The 21,116-nt window shown below is 42.8% G+C and overlaps 1 protein-coding gene across 1 annotated transcript in view; it reads right to left on the reverse strand.

Moving 5' to 3' along the window:
* The window catches only part of msh3 (mutS homolog 3 (E. coli)), a 278,450-nt gene that overhangs the window by 158,156 nt on the left and 99,178 nt on the right, over positions 1-21,116 (reverse strand). Inside the window, exons 12-15 of the mRNA XM_078213881.1 lie at positions 17,155-17,287; positions 14,408-14,595; positions 10,708-10,876; positions 4,839-4,903 (exon numbers count right to left, since the gene is read on the reverse strand). Of these exons, the coding sequence (XP_078070007.1) occupies positions 4,839-4,903; positions 10,708-10,876; positions 14,408-14,595; positions 17,155-17,287 (555 nt within the window). The remainder of the gene's footprint in view (positions 1-4,838; positions 4,904-10,707; positions 10,877-14,407; positions 14,596-17,154; positions 17,288-21,116) is intronic.

Here is a 21,116-nt window from a genome sequence, read left to right on the forward strand (position 1 = left end):
GGGACCCTGGAGCTGTGAAGCAGCAGTGCTAACCACTGTGCTACCGTGCCGCCCATCTATCTAATCTATCTAATCATAGCCAGGGAATCACTTGAAATGGCTTCTCCTTCCTCTCCCACATTGTTACCTGGTGGCTCTGAAAGATCTATCCTTGAACCTTCCTATTGTTATGGTTCAGATTAGAAACTTCAAAGTGTTTTATGAAGCCCATAAGTTTTGCATCTTGAATTTGGCCAGGATAAGCATGAGATGCTTCACTTCAGGTGTGATTCAAATGACCAAGTAGGGAGCTTTTATCAAACAAAGTTTATTTAAGAATATAGTTAACACGTATAGTAAGAAAATTAGCAAGAACTTTTATCACTTACAAACAAGAAACAAAACAATCACTATAATGTATAACTCTTAATGAATATCTCTAATGTATTCCAATTAAAACCAAAAACCAATAAACAAAACCCTTTAAACAGGTTGATCACTGCACTAGCTAAAGCTCACTTAATACTGGAATCCAGTTCCCTGGGTTGAATGCTGATTTCAAATGATCTTGAAAACTCAGAGCAGCTTGTAGTCTTCAAAACATGAAAACATAGATTTTTTACTAAAGGATGGCAAACAAAATGTGCTTTCAGCTAACTGGTAAAACTTTAAAAATAAAAAGAGAGAGAGTGACTACTTTCAGCAATGCTTCTAACACTGCAGCCAAAACAAAACTAAAAGCAACCCTGGTCACCTGACTGGCACAGTTTCTTTTCTCTCTCTCCTCCCACCAGTGACATCACGTAAGGCTGTGAGTTGCAGAGATCATGATTTAAAAAAACATCTCTTAAAGGGACACTAATGTCACACTATTTCTCATTAGCACGCTGCCCCTCGGCAACATCATCCAAAATACATGTACACTGATGGCGCCCAGCTCTACCTCGCCACCCCCTCACTCGACTCCTCCACTACTGTTCAATTATCAGACAGCTCCAACATCCAGTGCTGGAGCAGAAATTTCCCCCAATTAAACATGGGGAAGAATGAAGCTGTTGAGCTGAAATTTCACCTCCCACACTAAGTGAAACCGCATTGGGAGGCCCAAACGAGAGGAAAATGGGGCTGCAATTTTAAACTTAGCAGCCCATTCCCGATCCTGCCATTTTCCGGGGCGGGATGGTGGCAGGTCGCGACTGACATTAATATGAGGTGACGTCAGGATCACTGTTTGAATGCCTGCTGCAAATTCAGTTCTCACTGACATTGGCACTTTTGTTGAGGCAGATGGGTTCCTGAAGGCTGTGTGAACTAGGAGAGGCAAGTCAGTTTGTGATCCTTGGGAGAATGCCTGCTGTGGAGTCAGGAATTTTTTGACAGGTAAGTTTAAAAGATCTTGTCAACTTCAAATGTCACAATTGAATTTTCTAATGCTGTGATTGATCAAAGGGCTTTGCTCTTTTAAAAAGTAAGTGATCATTAAATTGACCAGCATCATCTAAGTGCTCACATATATCTTAGCACTTTATCCAGTGGATACAGTCCTCTTGTGAATTCAACAGTATTGGGAATCTGATTTAAATAGGTCATCAGGCCACGGGTAGTTTGAGAGTTTTACATGGATTTGAACTCTAGAGATCTGTTGAGACTTTGAAAGCAAAATTGAACAGATGCCAGACTTTTTTGATTGAAGCTCCATTGAGCCTTGGAAAATAAAAGGAGCAGAGGCCTGGATAATGACTATAATGGCCCGTAAATTCCTCAGAGTGGCGATCAGTAGTGGATTGCCATTCCAAAGCGACTTACCTGCGTCTAAAGCGGAAAGCAACTATCTCACCTGGCCTTCCTGACACAGGCCTGGTGAGACTGAAGTGAAGCATGTCTATGGCTCAAGCGGAAAAGTAAAAAGGAGCCGAGTGAAGAAGGACACACTCCCTGACGTGCCCCAACTGCGACCTTTAAACTCAACTATCCTCAAACAACAATACAAAGCTGATCCTATCCAAAAATGCCAGGCCAGGAGAGAAAAAGACTTCTATCACCAAAATAGAGTAGTTGTTGCTCTGCACATGGACACGATACTACAAGCAAGGTGACAAGTGAGGAAATTCCAAGCCAATGTTTTTCATCACCATCATCAACAATCCAGTCAATGTCAAGGTATGAGCATGACTCCAGAACAACAAAATCTGGAATCCAACAAGTTTCACAAAAACCCAAAGAAGCTCAAGATCCCTGACGTTGTCCTACTTGACCAGCCTTTGTTAGTCCAACTAAACAACCACCAGGTAGACACTTTGGGACTACCATTTCCCAAGAAGTGTTTCTGACCATGAAAAGGCAAAACTTGGAGCTACTAAACTGTTTTACAAAAAAAAAGGCCCAAGTGACAGAGAATTTGCTGAATGACGCAACCAGTTCTGGTTTGTTATCAGGTAGATTGCATGATGCAAACCTCTGCGTTATCAACAAAATAAACAAAAGGAAATTGCGGTGTTGTGATTCATTAGATCTTGGATGATTTCTATCTCAGTTCTATTTAACTGTATTTGCTCCATTTCCTTCAATCCCCTTACTGAACAATAGATCCCAGTTTTGAACCTTACACCAACACATACAACATTTTGAAAGGAATAATTCCAATTTCCACTGTCCTTTGTGTGAAAAAGTGCTTCCTGGTTTCATTACAATCTTAAGTATTCTCCCATTAATGTGTTAAAAAGAAACTGCTGACAGTTCTATCCTCAACAAGACAATTAGGACTTTTCAACTGATGTATTTGCCATGTTCATCTAGAGAAGTCCCCATAACAAATAAAAAGAGTCCCTACCAGGATTCTTCATAATGGGGCGGCACGGTGGCACAATGGTTAGCACTGCTGCCTCACAGAGCCAGGGACCTGGGTTCAAATCCTCAGCTTGGGTCACTGTCTGTATGGAGTCTGCACATTCTCCCCGTGTCTGCATGGGTTTCCTCCCACAGTCCAAAAAATGTGCTGGTTAGGTGCATTGGCCACCATGTTAAATTCTCCCACAGCGTACCCGAACAGGCACTTGTCATTGTTCTGGTGTTGCACTATAAACTTTTTGAGTGTTTTTGGGCTCGTTTAGACATGCTCTGACTTTGTTTCCTTACATGGATTTTTATGGCGTAAGTGCAAGTCACATTTAAACAGAAAAGCTTCTCCAAACATTTCTGAACATGATGTCCCTGGTGTGCAGAAATTATTAAATGAGCTGAAAAGTTACATTCTGATACTTGTTCTCACTGGAAAGACGGAGGATGAGGGGTGACCTAATAGAGGTGCAAAAAAATTATGAAAGGCATAGATAGGGTGAACGGTGGGAAGCTTTTTCCCAGGTGGGTGGTGACGTTCACGAGGGGTCATAGGTTCAAGGTGAGGGGGTGGGGGGGGAGGTTTAACACAGATATCAGAAGGACGTATTTTACACAGAGGGTGGTGGGGGCCTGGAATGCGCTGCCGGGCAAGGTGGTGGAGGCGGACACACTGGGAACGTTTAAGACTTATCTAGATAGCCACATGAACGGAGTGGGAATGGAGGGATACAAAAGAATGGTCTAGTTTGGACCAGGGAGCGGCGCGGGCTTGGAGGGCTGAAGGGCCTGTTCCTGTGCTGTATTGTTCTTTGAAAGAAAAAAATATATTATGTGGATCCACTGCTGTCCTTTGGGCTCCGATTATTTACATACACTTATGTCGATTTTAAAGTCCAAGCATATTCTAATGAAATTAAAAATATATTTGGGCATAACTTCATATTCATAAAATGGGCCCAACGTGGGCGGTACGGTGGCACAGTGGTTAGTACTGCTGCCTCACAGCTCCAGGGACCTGGGTTCAATTCCGTCCTTGGGTCACTGTCTGTGTGGAGTTTGCACGTTCTACCTGTGTCGGCGTGGGTTTACTCCAGGTGCTCCGGTTTCCTCCAACAGTCCAAAGATGTGCAGGTAGGTGGGGATGGCACAGTGGCACAATGGTTAGAACTGCTGCCTTACAGTGCCAGGGACGGGGGTTCAATTCTAGCCTCGGGCGACTGTGCAGAGTTTGCACATTCTCTCTATGTCGGCATGGGTTTCCTCCGGGTGCTCTATTTCCTCCCACAATCTAAAGATATGCAGATAGGTAGACTGGTCATGCTAAATTGTCCCTTAGTGTCCCAAGATGTGTAGGTTAGATGGATTTAGCCATTGGAAATGTGTGAGGTTACAGGGATAGGATGGGGGAGAGGGCCTGGGTAAGATACTCCGTCATTGTGTCGGTACAAACTTGATGGGCCGAATGACTTCTTCTGCACTGTAGGGATTCTATGATTCTATGGGTTCCCAGATTGTGTCCGAGGAAACCCCAGGACATGGAACAAAAATGCGCCTTAGAAAAGTGGTGCTTCAACCGACCACCTTAACAGCAGCCTAGTTTATGATTCTTTCACATGTTCCAAATAATGCTTCAAGGACAAAGGTTACCCTACTTTTCGTAAAACTCGTCTGCTACTCCATTTTCGTACGACCTCTTCCAAAATTGTACCCACTATATATATAATGTCAGCTTAGTCCAGCTACTTTCTGAGTCATTACTAACTTGAGCTCATCGCATTGGCAGACACTAGTGCAATATTGAAGAGGATATGCACTGTCTGAGGCGCTACCTTTCAGTGAATGCTGCATTCGCCGACATAACAGAAGTGCTTTCATTTGTCACGGGGATGTGCTTATGCGCTATATAAATCAATGGTTATGGTCAACATTTGAGATTGTTAAATAACCTGATAGTGGAAAGTGGATGAAAGCCAAAATGTTCCATTTGTAAATGGCAATAATAGAATTATTTCAACACATACCTTGAAATTTGTGTCCAGTCAGTTGGAATGATAGACAGCAGAGTGTTTTTGACTTCTATCAAAAACTGGAAGATAAAACAGGATTATTAGAAATGTTACAAGTAATTCAATATACTGATGTTATTGTACAGTAGCACAATGGAAATTGTTGCATCCTTCCCTACTGGCACCATAATTTGGCCAGATTCAGGTGGTTTCTGTACCACAGCTTGTACTGTTCTCAGATCAGAGTCCTATTCACACTGACTAGCTGGATCTTCAATTCTCCTTTCAAAAGAGAAATTTGCATGTATAGATGCACACATGATGTGGAGATGCCGGCGTTGGACAGGGATAAACACAGTAAGAAGTCTCACAACACCAGGTTAAAGTCCAACAGGTTTATTTGGTAGCAAAAGCCACTAGCTTTCGGAGCACTCCGAAAGCTATGGCTTTTGCTCCCAAATAAACCTGTTGGACTTTAACCTGGTGTTGTGAGACTTCTTACTGTAGGTACACACACACACAGACATGTAGGTACACACACAAAAATCTGTTCTAGCATTTAGAACACCAACCACAGCATCTGAATTTATCATAAGAATCATATTGGACTGGAAACATTAACTCTGTTTCTCTCTCCACAGTTGCTGCCAGAACTGCTGAGTTCATCCTGCATTTTCTTTTATTTCAGATTGCCAGCATCTGCAGTGTTTTGCTTTTATCTGAATTTAGAATCATAGAATCCTACAGTGCAGAAGGAGGCCATTTGGCCCATCGAGTCTGAACCGAGCACAATACCACCCAGGTCCTATCCCCGTAACCCCATCTATTCACCCCTGCTAGTCCCCCTAACACTAAGGGGCAATTTAGCATGGCCAGTCCACCTAACCCACACATCTTTGGAGTGTGGGAGGAAACCAGAGCATCCGGAGGAAACCCATGCAGACACGGGGACAACATGCAGGCTCCACACAGACAGTGACCCGAGGCCAGAATTGAACCCGGGTTCCTGGCGCTTTGAGGTAGCAATGCTAACCATTGTGCCGCCATTTAGCTGGTCATTTAAACTAATGGCAGCTCGCTTTCACAAAGGAAGTCCAAGAAGTTCTACGATCTCCTTAAATTTTGCAGGCACCATTCGAATCAATTTGATAAACCAGTAGAGTAGCAATTCCAGTTTTAAAATTGAACATGATGCAGTGATTTCTTTAAGATGGCGGGTGACGAAAGAGGCAAGGAAAACGACATCGGTTAGGGTTGAGGAAAATAATCCTGAAATAGAGGGATTAAATAAAGCACCACTGAGCTGCACAAACCAGAAGGCCCCCTTTAAAGTTCCATTATTATGAAATAAACACTTATATGGCCCCTTTGCCATAAATTCTGCAACAGAAACACTAGCACAGTACAAAATAATATTAATCCACGTCACATACTGTTGGTTTTAAAATGTGCTTTCAAAATTCAAGTCAAGTTCAGTCACAAGGTATGCTTTCTGGCCTTGAGGCTTGGGTTGTCTGTGCAATCAGATCATGAAGTCATAACTGCACAGAAGGAGGCCACTCATCTCGTGTCCATGCCAGCTACCTCTCTCGCATTTCCCAGCATTATCCCCATAGCCCGGTAAGTTTATTTCCCTTAAGTGCCCATTCAACTTCCTGCAGAAATTATTCATCATCTCCACTTCCACTATGCTCACAGGTCATAAAATCATAGAATCATAGTCATTCCACTTGCTGCAATATAAAGGTCTTCCTCACATCCCATGCCAAAACCTTAAAATGTGTCTTCTAGAACTGTTACAATCATCTAATAGGAACAGCTTTTCTTTGTCTACCTTATCTAAGCTCGTCATAATCTTGTACAAGAAGAAATCTGAAATTAGAAGCCTAAGGACGACCATGAAACCATTGTCAATTCTTGTAAGGAATGCCCTTTAGGGAAGGAAATCTGCCATCCTTCACTGGTAGTTGACCTCTGAAATGGCTTACCAAATCACTCAATTCAAGGTAAAGGCAAAACACTGTTTCAGATTCCAGCATCCCCAAAGGCAGAAAATGCTGGAAAATCTCAGCAGGTCTGACAGCATCTGTGAAGAGAGAATCGAGCCAATGTTGAGAGTCTGGATGATCCTTTGTCAGAGGTCAAATTCAAGGATGGGCAATAAATGCTGGCATGATCAGTGACACTTTCATCTCTTGAATGGATGAATAATAATATTTGGATCATTAAAGTCCTCTAGAGTCTGCGATTTCCCTACAGATTTGCTTCTTTAACTTTCTCGCACTATTTGGAGGTCTATAGAATACCCTCAGTAGCGTGATCATCCCCTTTTAACTCTAACCAAATAGATTCTGCTACAATGTCTAACCTAATTAGCACTGTTACCCCACCTTCCTTTATCTGTCTCTAGCTTTTCTGAACTTCTGTAATCTTGAATATTAAGCACCCAGTCCTCAACATGCTAAAGCCACATTTCTTTTACCACCACTGCATCATATTCGCACATGTCTTTGTGCATGGAACTCACTAACCTTATTCACCAAACTTTGTGAATTTACATACATTCAGTGTAAACCTGTGCTTTTAATCACTCGTAGTCCTTCCGAGTCAGTTTTCTAATATGGTGCTACTTCCTTCTTTAGTACTAGCCCAATATTTTCATTTACTTCCTCTTCTTTTCTAGTTTTACAATTACCTCGCCGATTTTGTTTCAACCCTCCCCAACCACACTAATGAGCATGTACACATTTTAATTAATTTAGCTTTTGTTAGCGCACTTCTCTTAAATGTCAGAATCATGTCCATAATCACAAACATTATGAACTTTTATTATTAAATGTTGTGAAAGAAAATGACATTGAATACTTTAAAGAATGTATTGCAGAATGCCTCCAAGATGCGACAGGGCACCATTTGCAACCAACTGAGCTCACACCACATTCCAATCAGATACCCAAGTCAGGCAGATTTTCAGTGCTTGGGAAGACTTGGTTAATGACCAACCACCCTGACTCACCAATGGGAGCTGGGAGGGAATGGTGTGGATGGTCACCGAGGGATGAGATCTTTTTCCATTTCGCGACAAATGTCTGTGAAAGCCAATAGCGTAATCTGTAGGGTGGTCTGTACTAGCACACTGCCAACCTAGGGATGTGTCAATCATAGCTCTGTCAAACCCTCTGATTTTGAGACAGGTATCTCTACAGGGCCTGTATGTAGCGCATCATATATTACCTCTGTGAATCTCTCAATAATTTGGCTATGGAACTTTTTTAAAAATTCATTCACAATATGTGGACACCATTGGCAATGCCAACACACCACAGCAATTCAAGATTATGGCTCATCAATACCCTCTTGGGGCAATTAGGGATGGACATTAATGGCCACATTCCATGAATGAATAACATAGAACATAGAACATAGAAAGCCACAGCACAAACAGGCCCTTCGGCCCACAAGTTGCGCCGATCACATCCCCACCTCTAGGCCTATCTATAGCCCTCAATCCCATTAAATCCCATGTACTCATCCAGAAGTCTCTTAAAAGACCCCAACGAGTTTGCCTCCACCACCACCGACGTCAGCCGATTCCACTCACCCACCACCCTCTGAGTGAAAAACTTACCCCTGACATCTCCTCTGTACCTACCCCCCAGCACCTTAAACCTGTGTCCTCTCGTAGCAACCATTTCAGCCCTTGGAAATAGCCTCTGAGAGTCTACCCTATCCAGACCTCTCAACATCTTGTAAACCTCTATCAGGTCACCTCTCATCCTTCGTCTCTCCAGGGAGAAGAGACCAAGCTCCCTCAACCTATCCTCATAAGGCATGCCCCCCAATCCAGGCAACATCCTTGTAAATCTCCTCTGCACCCTTTCAATGGCTTCAACATCTTTCCTGTAATGAGGTGACCAGAACTGCGCGCAGTACTCCAAGTGGGGTCTAACCAGGGTCCTATAAAGCTGCAGCATTATCTCCCGACTCCTAAACTCAATCCCTCGATTAATGAAGGCCAGTACGCCGTACGCCTTCTTGACCGCATCCTCCACCTGCGAGGCCGATTTAAGAGTCCTATGGACCCGGACCCCAAGGTCCTTCTGATCCTCTACACTGCTAAGAATGGTACCCTTCATATTATACTGCTGCTTCATCCCATTGGATCTGCCAAAATGGATCACCACACACTTATCCGGATTAAGAAACTCACAATGAGCCACTTTATTGAATACAACTGAGTGGCTTGCTAGGCTACTTCACAGGTTAGTTAAGAATCAACTACTGGCTGCAGTGATATATAAGCCAGTCTGGGTAACTATGGCAAATTTCCTTCTCATTAGTGATGCAGTCAGGTTTTTATGATAGTCTGGTTATCCTCATGGTCACTATTATTGCCTGTTTATTTTGCAGTGCTGAGTTTGAAAGGTGTCATTTTTTTTCCCAGGGTTTCCTTTGAACTTCCCATGAAATTACAGCAAGAACCTTCTTGAAAATTATCCCCATCCTCCTACCAAGACCCCCACCCCAAGTGCAAGTTTCAATTTATGCTCAGATTATCACTTATGAAACACACAGGTCTATTCGACGACCGTTACCTCCCAACCTTGCATAGGGGAAAGAGGACACAGGACAGGATGCATTCCCAGCCACAGGTAACATTCCTCACTGGAATTAGCTGAACGTTTTGGCCCGAACATGTAGTGCCTCTGAACGTGCCAAAACAGTCACACGATAATCATTACCAAGAACAAAATATAAAGTGCTTTCTTTAAAAAGGTACTTGGATTTAGATAGTAAAATCCTCATGGTTCAATCACACTTTACCAAACAATGATGAATCTAAACATTTCCACCAGTAGTTATTGTACCTGTGCTTACCCCACACAAAGTTCACTCCTCTAAGTTCTCCAATTTTATTTTAAATAAGCCCGGTATCTGTTCCTTTGTTGATAGGTAGTTGCAACACTTATTATAATGTCTAAGCAAGTTTCCATTCTTTGAAACATTAATATAATGTGTATATATGCAACAGATTGTTGCTTTATTTGACTTTACTTCTTAGATAGCAAGTAACAGAATTATTAAAGGACATTTTTAAAGGAACAAAAACACACGAGTAATTCATATTTATATTTTGAAATCAGCTGGAATTGATAACTATTCTAACTTTCAGGTTTGCTAAAAAGCCTTCAATTTGGTTTCTGCATTTTCCACAAAACATGGAAACAGAATAAATTCCCACAAATTATTTCCAGTGAAACTCTTTTCCCATTGGCACCTGTGCCACATATAACTACCGAAATCCCTGCCCATGTTACCATCACATACAGAACAGGGATTAATAAAAGGAGCATAACAATTGCACGATCTCAACAAGCAGTAATAGCAGACAGAAAATCGCCAAAGCAAAGTGTCCTGACCTTTATCAGAATGTACCAGCACCACGGTATGCAGTGCGCACAAACACATCACAAAATTACTGTGGTACCATTCTGAGGTCTTGCTGACCTCGATAGTCTGGGATGTAATTGATGTTTTTGCCAAATGCCTCCGAGCTTAATGATCAAACAATTTATATTACACAGATCAGGATGACAGTCAGATGTTTCTGAATTCCTTTGTTCTGGAGATATGGGTGGTTGATGCTAGCAAGACTGCATTAATTGACCATCCTTAGCTGCCGTTAGAAAACAATCATGGGCCTTTTTCTAGAAATGACTTGTCTAAAATTGGGCATTCCTTTGAAACGCCTGCCTTGTGGACTTTGTCATATTTGGTGCACGAAATCAAGCCGCAATAGTAACGGGAAACAAATGCAACTTCATCCTCTGTGGATTCATTTAAAATAATCAGCAGAATCTGATTAAAATTGAGCTCAGTTTACCTCTTGCCCCGAAACTGTCACATAATCTAGAGCCGGTTTTCTCAGCATCAATCGGATCTCCCTGCGATGCTCCTGCAGTTGGGAAAGCACATCCTGAATCTCCAGCTTTCGCTGCTGAATTACAGGGAAGTCAGTGAGGTCTGTAAAAAGCTGCGTCTTATCACCTGTCCTGTGAAGATGACCAGGCACAAGCAATGATCATGTAGTCATTTTCTTTCAACACAATGTGAAGTACACTAAAAGCATTATCAAACACTGAATAATTTCACTATTGTGGATAATATCATGGAGTCATAAAGCAATACAGCACGGAAACAGGCCCTCCAGCCCGACCGGTCCATGCCGACCCATGGTGCCCTCCCAGCTAGTCCTAATTGCCCATGTTAGGCCCATATCCCTCTAATCCCTTCCCATCCACGTACTTATCCAAATTGTACCCGAATCAACCACTTTCTCTGACAGCTCATTCCATACACGCACCACCCTTTGCATGAAGAAGTTGGCCCTCAGGTCCCTTTTAAATCTTTCCCCTCTCACCTCTGACAAGGTACCGCATGGTAGGTTGTTGCATAAGGTTTAAATCTCACGGGATCCAGGGTGAGGTAGCCAATTGGATACAAAATTGGCTTGATGACAGAAGATAGAGGGTGGTTGTAGAGGGTTGTTTTTCAAACTGGAGGCCTGTGACCAGTGGTGTACCTCAGGGATCGGTGCTGGGTCCATTGTGAGAATATAGGAGGCATGGTTAGTAAGTTTGCAGATGATACCAAGATTGGTGGCATAGTGGACAGTGAAGAATGTGATCAGAGTTGCAAAGGGATCTTGATCAATTGGGCCAGCAGGCCAATGAATGGCAAATGGAGTTTAATTTAGATAAATGTGAGGAAATGCATTTTGGTCCATCAAATTGGAGCAGGACCTACTCAGTTAATGGTAGGATGTTGGAGAGAGTTATAGAACAAAGAGATCTAGGAGTACAGATTCATATCTCCTTGAAAATGGAGTCACAGATAGTGAAGGCGGCGTTTGGCGTGCTTGGTTTCATTGGTCAGAACATTGAATACAGGAGTTGAGACATCTTGTTGAAGTTGTATAAGACATAAGTAAGGCCACACTTGGAATACTGTGTACCATTCTGGTCACCCTATTATAGGAAGGATATTATTAAAGTAGAAAGAGTGCAAAAAAGATTACTAGGATGCTACCAGGACTTGATGGTTTGAGTTATAAGGAGAGGCTGGATAGACTGGGACTTTTTTCCCTGAAGCATGGGAGGTTTAGGGGTGATCTTATAGCGGTCTATAAAATAATGAGGGGCATAGATCAGCTGGATAGTCAATATATTTTCCCAAAGGTTGAGGAGTCTAAAACTAGAGGGCATAGGTTTAAGATGAGAGGGGACAGACACAAAAGGGTCCAGAGGGGCAATTTTCACACTCAAAGGCTGGAACGAGCTGCCAGAGATAGTAGTAAAGGCGGATACAATTTTTTATTTTAAAAAGCATTTAGACAGTTACATGGGTAAGATGGGTATAGAGGGATATGGGCCAAATGTGGGCAATTGGGACTAGCTTAGTGGTAAAAACTGGGTGGCATGGACAAGTTGGGCCAAAGGGCCTGTTTCCATGCTGTAAACCTCTATGACTCGATATGTCAATTGTTTTCTGTTAACAAGTTTATCACTGCTCAAGTCACAAAGAGGGGTACACAATGGAATTTATTTTCAAATGAACAATATTTTACTTACTTTGGCCATGATTAATCTAAGTTTAAATTCCCATTGTAATGTTTTTTTTGAAGTAGCACAGCTGGTTCTCTGCCAGATCAAAGTTATTAGAGGCCAAAAGCAGTGGGATTAATATTTTTGGCCATATGTTATTGGGGAAACTGAGCCAGGATTATTTTGGAAAAACAATCAGATCTGGAGATTGTGCGGGTGGGGAGGAAGAGAGAAGAAAGCAAAGCAGCAAAATTTCCACCCTGCATCTAAAATGGCAGCCTTGGCAAGACATGTGTTTATCTAAAATAAAAAGCAAAACATTACTTCAAAAAGATAATGAAAGCATTTCTGCATTGACTGAATTGGCTCCATAAAATTCATCTCCAAAGCTGCCCAGATCATATCAATCCTCAAACCCCCAGGCTGCTGGTGCACCCAGTTTAGCGCCAATCTTCACTAAGGCAACGGAAATGGATTCACATTTTCCTGTTATTTTGTTTTAAATACAAAAAATGCACCTAAGGTGTTTCATGACGTTGGATAACGATGCCAAAACTTTATTGTCTTTTTAACCCCCTATTTCCCCCCCAACCCTCCCCCCACACCCCCGAGAGGTGACTGAAAAGGTTGAAGAGGTGGTTTTTGATAAGACATTTAAAAGTGGAAGATAGGAAAATAGGAGGAAGGATTGCCCGAGTGAAGTTTGCACCTTCTCCTCATGTCTGTGTGGGTTTCCTCCGGATGCTCCGGTTTCCTCCCACACTCCAAAGATGTACAGGTTAGGTTGATTGGCCATGATAAATTGCCCCTCAGTGTCAGAGAGGTTAGTGGGATAAATATGTGGGGTGGCATTGTTGTTGATGCAGGCTCGATGGGCCGAATGGCCTCCTTCTGCACTGTAGGGATTCTATTATTTTTCCAGAAATAGGATCCAAGTGACACCCACATCGCACAAACAAATAGAAAAGTGCTGGATGAACTGTGAGGAAAGGCAGTTGAGTGAGCAGGCTGATACTGAGAGATAGGGATCTTATTCTCAATGTAGCAGGGTCACAAAAATAAACACCTTTCCATTACTGTATGCACCTATTGTTGGAGTAAAGGACTTCAGGTACAGCATGTCCAGGCACAGAACAAAGCTTCTGTTTCAATATCATGCACAATCACAGGAAGTACAACTTAGTGAAATTAGACCAACCAAAACATAATTGACAAAATAAATATTTACTAGGGCTTCCGGACTAGACAAAAGAAAGAAAAGTAGGGGTGGGGTGGATTTGCATGTCAAATTTTCACGTGTATAGGTGCAGAGATGCTCAAGGCTGGCCCAAAATTGGGCCATGGGACTTGATCCAATAATTGCAGCAAAGGCCATTCGGCCCATCGAATCTGCACCGATTCTCTAACAGAGCCCTATCCCCCACCCTATCCCTGTAACCCCACACATTCCCCATGGCTAATCCATCGAACCTATACATCTTTGGACTGCGGGAGGAAACCGGAGCACTCGAAGGAAATCCACGCAGGCACGGGGAGAACTCCACACAGAGAGTGACCCAAGACTGGAATTGAACCTGGGACCCTGGTGCTGTGAGGCAACAATGCTAACCACTGTGCCACCGAGTGAATTGGAAGCCCATCATGGCTGGAAGAGTGGAGAATGAAGGAGACAATGGAAAGGGCAATTGCTAATGTTAGGGGCTCCGAGAAGCGCTGTACTGCCTGAAAGAGCAATATACAGTGAGACGTATTTTGACTGTCCCTGCAGCAAGGGACTTTGCCGTGTAGGATTGGTTGTGTTTGCTATTTTCTGCCGAATAAAAACAAGAAAACAAGATCCAATTTCTACCTCAAAAGAATCAAAGGCATTAAGGAAAATTCTACTCGTACTCAATATGCACAATAAAAAAAGCAGGTTACTTCAACAACCAGGTTGCAAGTACGAAATTACAAGGACTGAATCTTTCCAGCTGAACATACTTGGCTGCATTTTCATCCAAAATCTTCAAATAGTGATGCACGGGGTCTAACAGCTGCGGCAGCTCCAACAGAATACTCCGAAGAAGGGATGAATTTAAATGGGTCTCTGCAGCTGGAAGCAGTGCCCGGAAGCCCACCTCCAAATTTGATAAAGTGCGGACCAACTGGTAGAACTCCCAAGTGGAGCACTAAAACAAAAGAGAAATCATCGGTTAGGAACTTTGGCAAACCCAGGATTAGCTGCGGTGCTTTGCCTGGATGATGCACAGTTGCCTTCAATCAGCACTCGAAATCAAAAGCAGGCCCGCTTAATTCTTTTACTGAATATAAATTCATACCAAAGGGAAAGAAAAGGCCTGGAAGATTTTTTTTAAATCCAGACGTCCCTTGGTCTGTAAACAGACATCTATTCCACCCTGCAGTTCTCTGAAATGGGGGATGAGGGTACAGGCCAGAGGCAATGCATGACATCTGATTCCAATTAGCAATCACCACACTGGGCACCCAACATACTGTCCAAGATATTCAAGGTTCGAAAATGTAGTTTTATTTCAAACAGCTGAATTTAGTCGAAAGTTATATTGGAGTAAAATCACACCAATAGACTTTCAAACCTAACACTACAGAACGTTTCTAGCTATCAGTTAAAACAAGATAACACATCTGCTAATATAATAGCCACAAAATCTTTTTACAAATCAATTAAACATGCTAGTGTTGCAAAGCAAGAATTACCACCGATGCATTACCATGGGACCATATGAAATGTTTCTTAAAAATGATTGTTGACACAGTGACAAGTGAATCTTGCAAACGAACCACGGTGGTAATTTGTCACATTCAATCATAGCATCTACAGTGCAGAAGGAAGCCATTTAGCCCATCAAGTCTGCACCAATCACAATCCCATCCAGGCCCTATCCCCACAACCCCATGTATTTACCCTAGCTAGTTCCCCTGACACAAAGGGGCAATTTAGCATGGCCAATTCACCTAATCCACACATCTTTGGACTGTGGGAGTAAACCGGTGCAAGCCCACGCAGACACGGGAGAATGTGCAAACTCCACACAGGCAGTGACCTAAGCTGGGAATCGAACCCGGATCCCTGGCGCTGTGAGGCAGCAGTGTTAACCACTGTGCTACCACACATTTGGCAGTGCTTTGGACAAAGTGCAGGACAATTGCTGTTTTAACTTCCCTCAGCGGAAGAAACTGGGGGCTGGGAAATTACTGAAGAATGAGTAAACTCGGCAATTTGCATTCACAAAACTAGATGAAAAGTTAAGTTGTAAGGAGGATGCAAAGGGGTGGCAAAATAGTTATAGACCAGTTACATGATTGAGAATTAAGGTGACAGATCAAATATATGATGGGGAATTGTGAAATTATCCAATTATTTTTAAGAATGAAGAGCAGAATATTTTTAAGAAGATATTTCAATGGAATTTGAGATTCTGGTACACGAAGGACAAAGTTAGCAAGCAGGTACATCAAGCAGTTAGAGGCAAATGACATCTTAGTCTTTATTGCAAGCAAGATGGAGCATAAGAGTAAGTCAGTTTTGCCACTATTATGCAGGGATTTGAAGAGACAACACCTTAGGTGGTTAGGTGCATTGACCCGAGCAGGCGCCGGACTGTGGCGACTAGGGGAATTTCACAGTAACTTCATTGCAGTGTTAATGTAAGCCTTACTTATGCCTAATAAATAAACTTTAACTTTTAACCTAAGCCCTGATCTCCTTAATCACCAAATAAATAATTACCTTTGAGGAAATGTAGCAAGGGCCAGAATTCTCCAGCCGTTCACACACCACCACCGCCAGCAAGGACGGATAATTTGGCACTTAGCTCAATCTCTGTTCACTGCAGCAGGATGGGAGAATCCCGCTGACATGAACTGCTGGATAATCCCACCCAATGGTTCACCGGCTTTATTCCTGAGATGGGAGAATTGTCCAATGAAAGACTGAGCAGAATGGATCAATATTTTCTGCAGTTCAGCAGAACGAGAGGCGATCTCATTGAAACACACAAAATTATGAGTGGGCACGACAGGATGGATGCTGGGAGGATGTTTCCTCTGGCCGAAGAATCTAGAACTACAGGTAATAAACTCAAAGTAATGGGTCAGCCATTTAGGACTGAGGTGAAGAGTGGTTTCTTCAGAGAGGGCAGTGAATCTTTGGAATTCATTGCCCCAGAGGGTTGTCAATATCCTGATAAGAATACTCAAGAGTGAGATTGACTGATTCTTGTGCATTAAAGGAATAAAGGGATGTTAATGTTCATTGCATTCTAATTGTTTTTAATAGGAGGCAGGTGGTTGGTATTAACTGAGGATTCACTTGTGCTCTTCTGTTGAGTTTAGTTTGCAATCTGTTGAAGTGTGCAAATAAATACAGAATCGAACCCTGCATATTCTTCCTTTTCAGAAAGCATTCTAATTCCCTTTTGAATGCTCAGATTGAACCTGCCTCCACCATGCTTTCAGGCTGTGCATTCTAAACCCTAACCACTCGCTGTGTGGAAAACCTTTTCCTCATCACTTTCAATACTTGGAAGGCTGCGTAAAGATGGGTTTCAATTGTATTCTTCACCAATGGGAGTACAATAGAGATAGGATGGGGATGCAGGACTTTGATGTAGAAATTCAGTCATGTGCTCACGGTTACATACATTAAAAAATTGTGTTTCTTCCTAAGAATGAACTGACATTGGTCCACACTCATTTTGTGCCTATACCTTTTTGTGATAAATACTACAGATTCCTCTCTCCAGATCAGGGAGCTTAGACAGCAGGTGTTGGGTCTTTGCCAGGACGATGGACTCCGATGACAGAATTTCAGTAACTGCATCCAACCGAGCATTAATTTCACTGGAAATACAAAGAGAAATGAAGAAAGTCAATGGTAGCTTCAAGCTATCTCAGTCCACCGCTGGAGATCAGATGAATCAAAATCGGGAAATCAGATGGCTAGTACTACCAGCCTCTGCTGAAAATACACCGGAAAGATATTTCCTTTCAGGCTTTATGCCTACTTTTTAAATCAGGATAATCAATTATGCAGCATGATACAAATGCTTCATTGATATTTCTCATATTGGGATAGCAATTCGAAGATAGGCCTCAAGAGGCGAGGAGGAACCTAAAGCCCCAATATTAAAGTGACATGTAATCAAATTTTAAAGCAATTTTTATTTAAACGTTTTGGTACTGATCATCCAATGCAAAGTGCATTAATGCTGACTGCACAGGGACTTTAAAAAGCATTCATTTCTTGGTAATCGTGTAGAAAATGTAGATTCATTTATTCTTACTCACTGCAGATAATGTTTCTGCACTTGTTCTGCATTTTCTGAATCGCACCATGGTGAGACATTGTTACCAATATCACAGCGTAACTGCACAAAAAATATATTCAAGAGGCTGTTGGAAAAGAACATTCCTACTTCTGCAAAAATTAGATATACCATCCTCCAGGTCAGTTTGATTCAGTGAGTTAGTGAAGGATCATTAGTCAACGTACCACAGTGGGGCTAAATATTCAGCAAAGCCTATCAAAATATATTTAGCTCACAAGGCCTTTCTGTTCCAAGAAAGTTAACAACTGAAGTTAAAGCAACAGTTGAAAGGCACCACAAATCTCTGGTCATCTTGTCAATTCAACGATACAAAACGTCATGAAGCATGTCAATGATTTTCCCCATTCCAAGTTAAAAAGTCATCCTCCAAATGTAGATGATCTTATTGCCCATCTTCATTCACCCCAGTAAGGTGCTGGTGGACCCCCTTCCTGAACTGCTGTAGTCCTTATATAGATAGTGTTCACACAATGTTGTTAGGTAAGGAATTCAAGGATATTAATTCAGTGACCATGAAGGAAGAACAACATTGTCTCCAAGTCAAGTCAGCGAGTTACTTCAAGTTAATGGCTTTACCTCGACGTTGCTGCTCTTGTTACTATCCGTAATAAGGACATGGCAAGGGAGGGAGTTGCAGTCCATGTAACTTTGGGGAGTTGCTGTGGTGCAGTGTGTAGACTGTACACACTACAGTAACAGGGGAAAGTATTCAGTCCAATCGCTGGAGCATAGATCAGAAAATTGCTTTGACCTCAACGAGGTTAAATTTTGAATGTTATTGAAAGTGTTCCATCCAGATGAATATAGTGTGTGCTTCACCACACTCCTGGCATGTACCTTGGAAATGATAGGTAACATTTATAGGGCTTGAGTTCAAAATGTGAGCCACTTTTCTTTGTTCTTGGTTGGTCCACGCAAATTTCTATTTAATAGGGATCACAAGATACTGAAATCAGTCTTTTCATCCCATTTGCTTTCCTTTACACAAATCTCCAATTTTGAAGATTTTACCACATTCCCTTCTCTCCTCACATCTGATATTCAATTTCCTCACAGACTGAGGCAAGTGTCCTGCAGCCAGCACTGCAGTGAAGCAGTCTGTGAATCTGCTGATTGGTAAATAAGAACCAGTGAGTATCTATTCTGCACTCTGATAGTATAGTAAGAATACAGCAAGGTCTGTTGTCACAGAGTCAGTAATCTGGAGTGGAAGGTGATCTTTAGTGTTAAAGTAGTAAGGGAAGTGATGTAAGGGAAAGTCATGGCAAGACAGATTGGCCATGTGGAATGCTCCTCCTATGCTATGTGGGAAACCAGGGATACTTCCAGAGTGCAGAATGCATGTCAGCAGGAAGTGTCGTCAGCTGCAGCTATTGGAAGTCCGTGTATCCAAGCTGGAGCAGCAGCTGGAGTCACTGTGGAGGATCCGTGATGCTGAGATTTTCGTGGATAGCATGCTTAAGAGAGGCAGTCACATCCTAGGCTAAGTCTGCACAGGCAGAAAGGGAATGGGTGACTGCCAGGCAGGGTAGAGGTGGGCAGGTAATGCAGGAGTCCCCTGGGACCATATCCTTGTCAAACAGATTTGCTGCTTTGGATACTGTTGGAGGTAATGACTTCTCTGGGGAATGTAGTGAAAGCCTAGTCGGTGACACATGGTGGCTTAACTGCTCAGACGGGGAGGAAAAAGAGGGGCAGAGCTATAGCAAGAGGGGATTCAGTTGTAAGGGGGACAGATAGATGTTTCTGTGACCTTAGAAGTGATTCCAGGATGGCATGTTGCCTCCTTGGTGCTCGGATCCAGTATCTCACAGAGCAGCTGCAGAGCATTTCGAAAGGGAAGGACAAACAGCCAGTGGTCATGGTATATATTGGTACCAATGACAGATAAAAAAAAGGGACATGGTCCTGAAAGCTGAATATAGGGAGTTAGGTGATGAATTAAGAAGCAGGCCCTCTAAGGTAGTATTCTCAAGATTACTCCCAGTGCTGCACGCTAGCGAAAGCAGAAGGAGGAGGATAAGCAGGATGAATGCATGGCTAGGGGGTTATGTAGGAGGATGGGTTTCAGATTCCCAAGGCATCGGGACAGGTTCTAGGGAAGGTGGGACCGGTACAAACTGGATGGCGAACACCTCAACAGGAAAAGGACCTGTTGGGGAGGCTTCAAACTAGTATGGCAGGGGCTCGACATCTGAGCAGGAGATGGAAACTGGGTTAGAAACAAAAGGCAGAAAAAGTGAAAGCAAAAGAGGAAGACATGGGAGTAAAAAGCAAAAAACAGCCAGCGGCTCGATTATCCCCGGATCTATCCTCGACTGCTCAGGGAGACGAGAGGTGAAATTGCTGGGCCTCTGACGGAAATCTTTGTCGCTTCTTTGGACACGGGTGAGGTCCCTGAGGATTGGAGGATAGCAAATGTGGTCCCGTTGTTTAAGAAGGGTAGCAGGGATAACCCAGGAAATTATAGGCCGGTGAGCTTGACGTCCATGGTAGGGAAGTTGTTGGAGAGGATTCTTAGAGACAGGATGTATGTGCATTTAGAACGAAACAATCTCATTAGTGACAGACAGCATGGTTTTGTAAGAGGGAGGTCGTGCCTTACAAATTTGGTGGAGTTTTTTGAGGAAGTGACAAAAACGGTTGATGAAGGAAGGGCCGTGGATGTCGTCTATATGGATTTCAGTAAGGCATTTGACAAAGTCCCACATGGCAGGTTGGTTAAGAAGGTTAAGGCTCATGGGATACAAGGAGAAGTGGCTAGATGGGTGGAGAACTGGCTTGGCCATAGGAGACAGAGGGTAGTGGTCGAAGGGTCTTTTTCCGGCTGGAGGTCTGTGACCAGTGGTGTTCCGCAGGGCTCTGTACTGGGACCTCTGCTACTTGTGATATATATATATATATAAATGATTTGGAAGAAGGTGTAACTGGTGTAATCAGCAAGTTTGCGGATGACACGAAGATGGCTGGAATTGCGGATAGCGAAGAGCATTGTCGGGCAATACAGCAGGATATAGATAGGCTGGAAAATTGGGCGGAGAGGTGGCAGATGGAGTTTAATCCGGATAAATGCGAAGTGATGCATTTTGGAAGAAATAATGTAGGGAGGAGTTATACAATAAATGGCAGAGTCATCAGGAGTATAGAAACACAGAGGGACCTAGGTGTGCAAGTCCACAAATCCTTGAAGGTGGCAACACAGGTGGAGAAGGTGGTGAAGAAGGCATATGGTATGCTTGCCTTTATAGGACGGGGTATAGAGTATAAAAGCTGGAGTCTGATGATGCAGCTGTATAGAATGCTGGTTAGGCCACATTTGGAGTACTGCGTCCAGTTCTGGT

This window comes from Mustelus asterias, chromosome 6 (genome assembly GCF_964213995.1).
Source record: "Mustelus asterias chromosome 6, sMusAst1.hap1.1, whole genome shotgun sequence".
Lineage (NCBI taxonomy): Eukaryota > Metazoa > Chordata > Chondrichthyes > Carcharhiniformes > Triakidae > Mustelus > Mustelus asterias.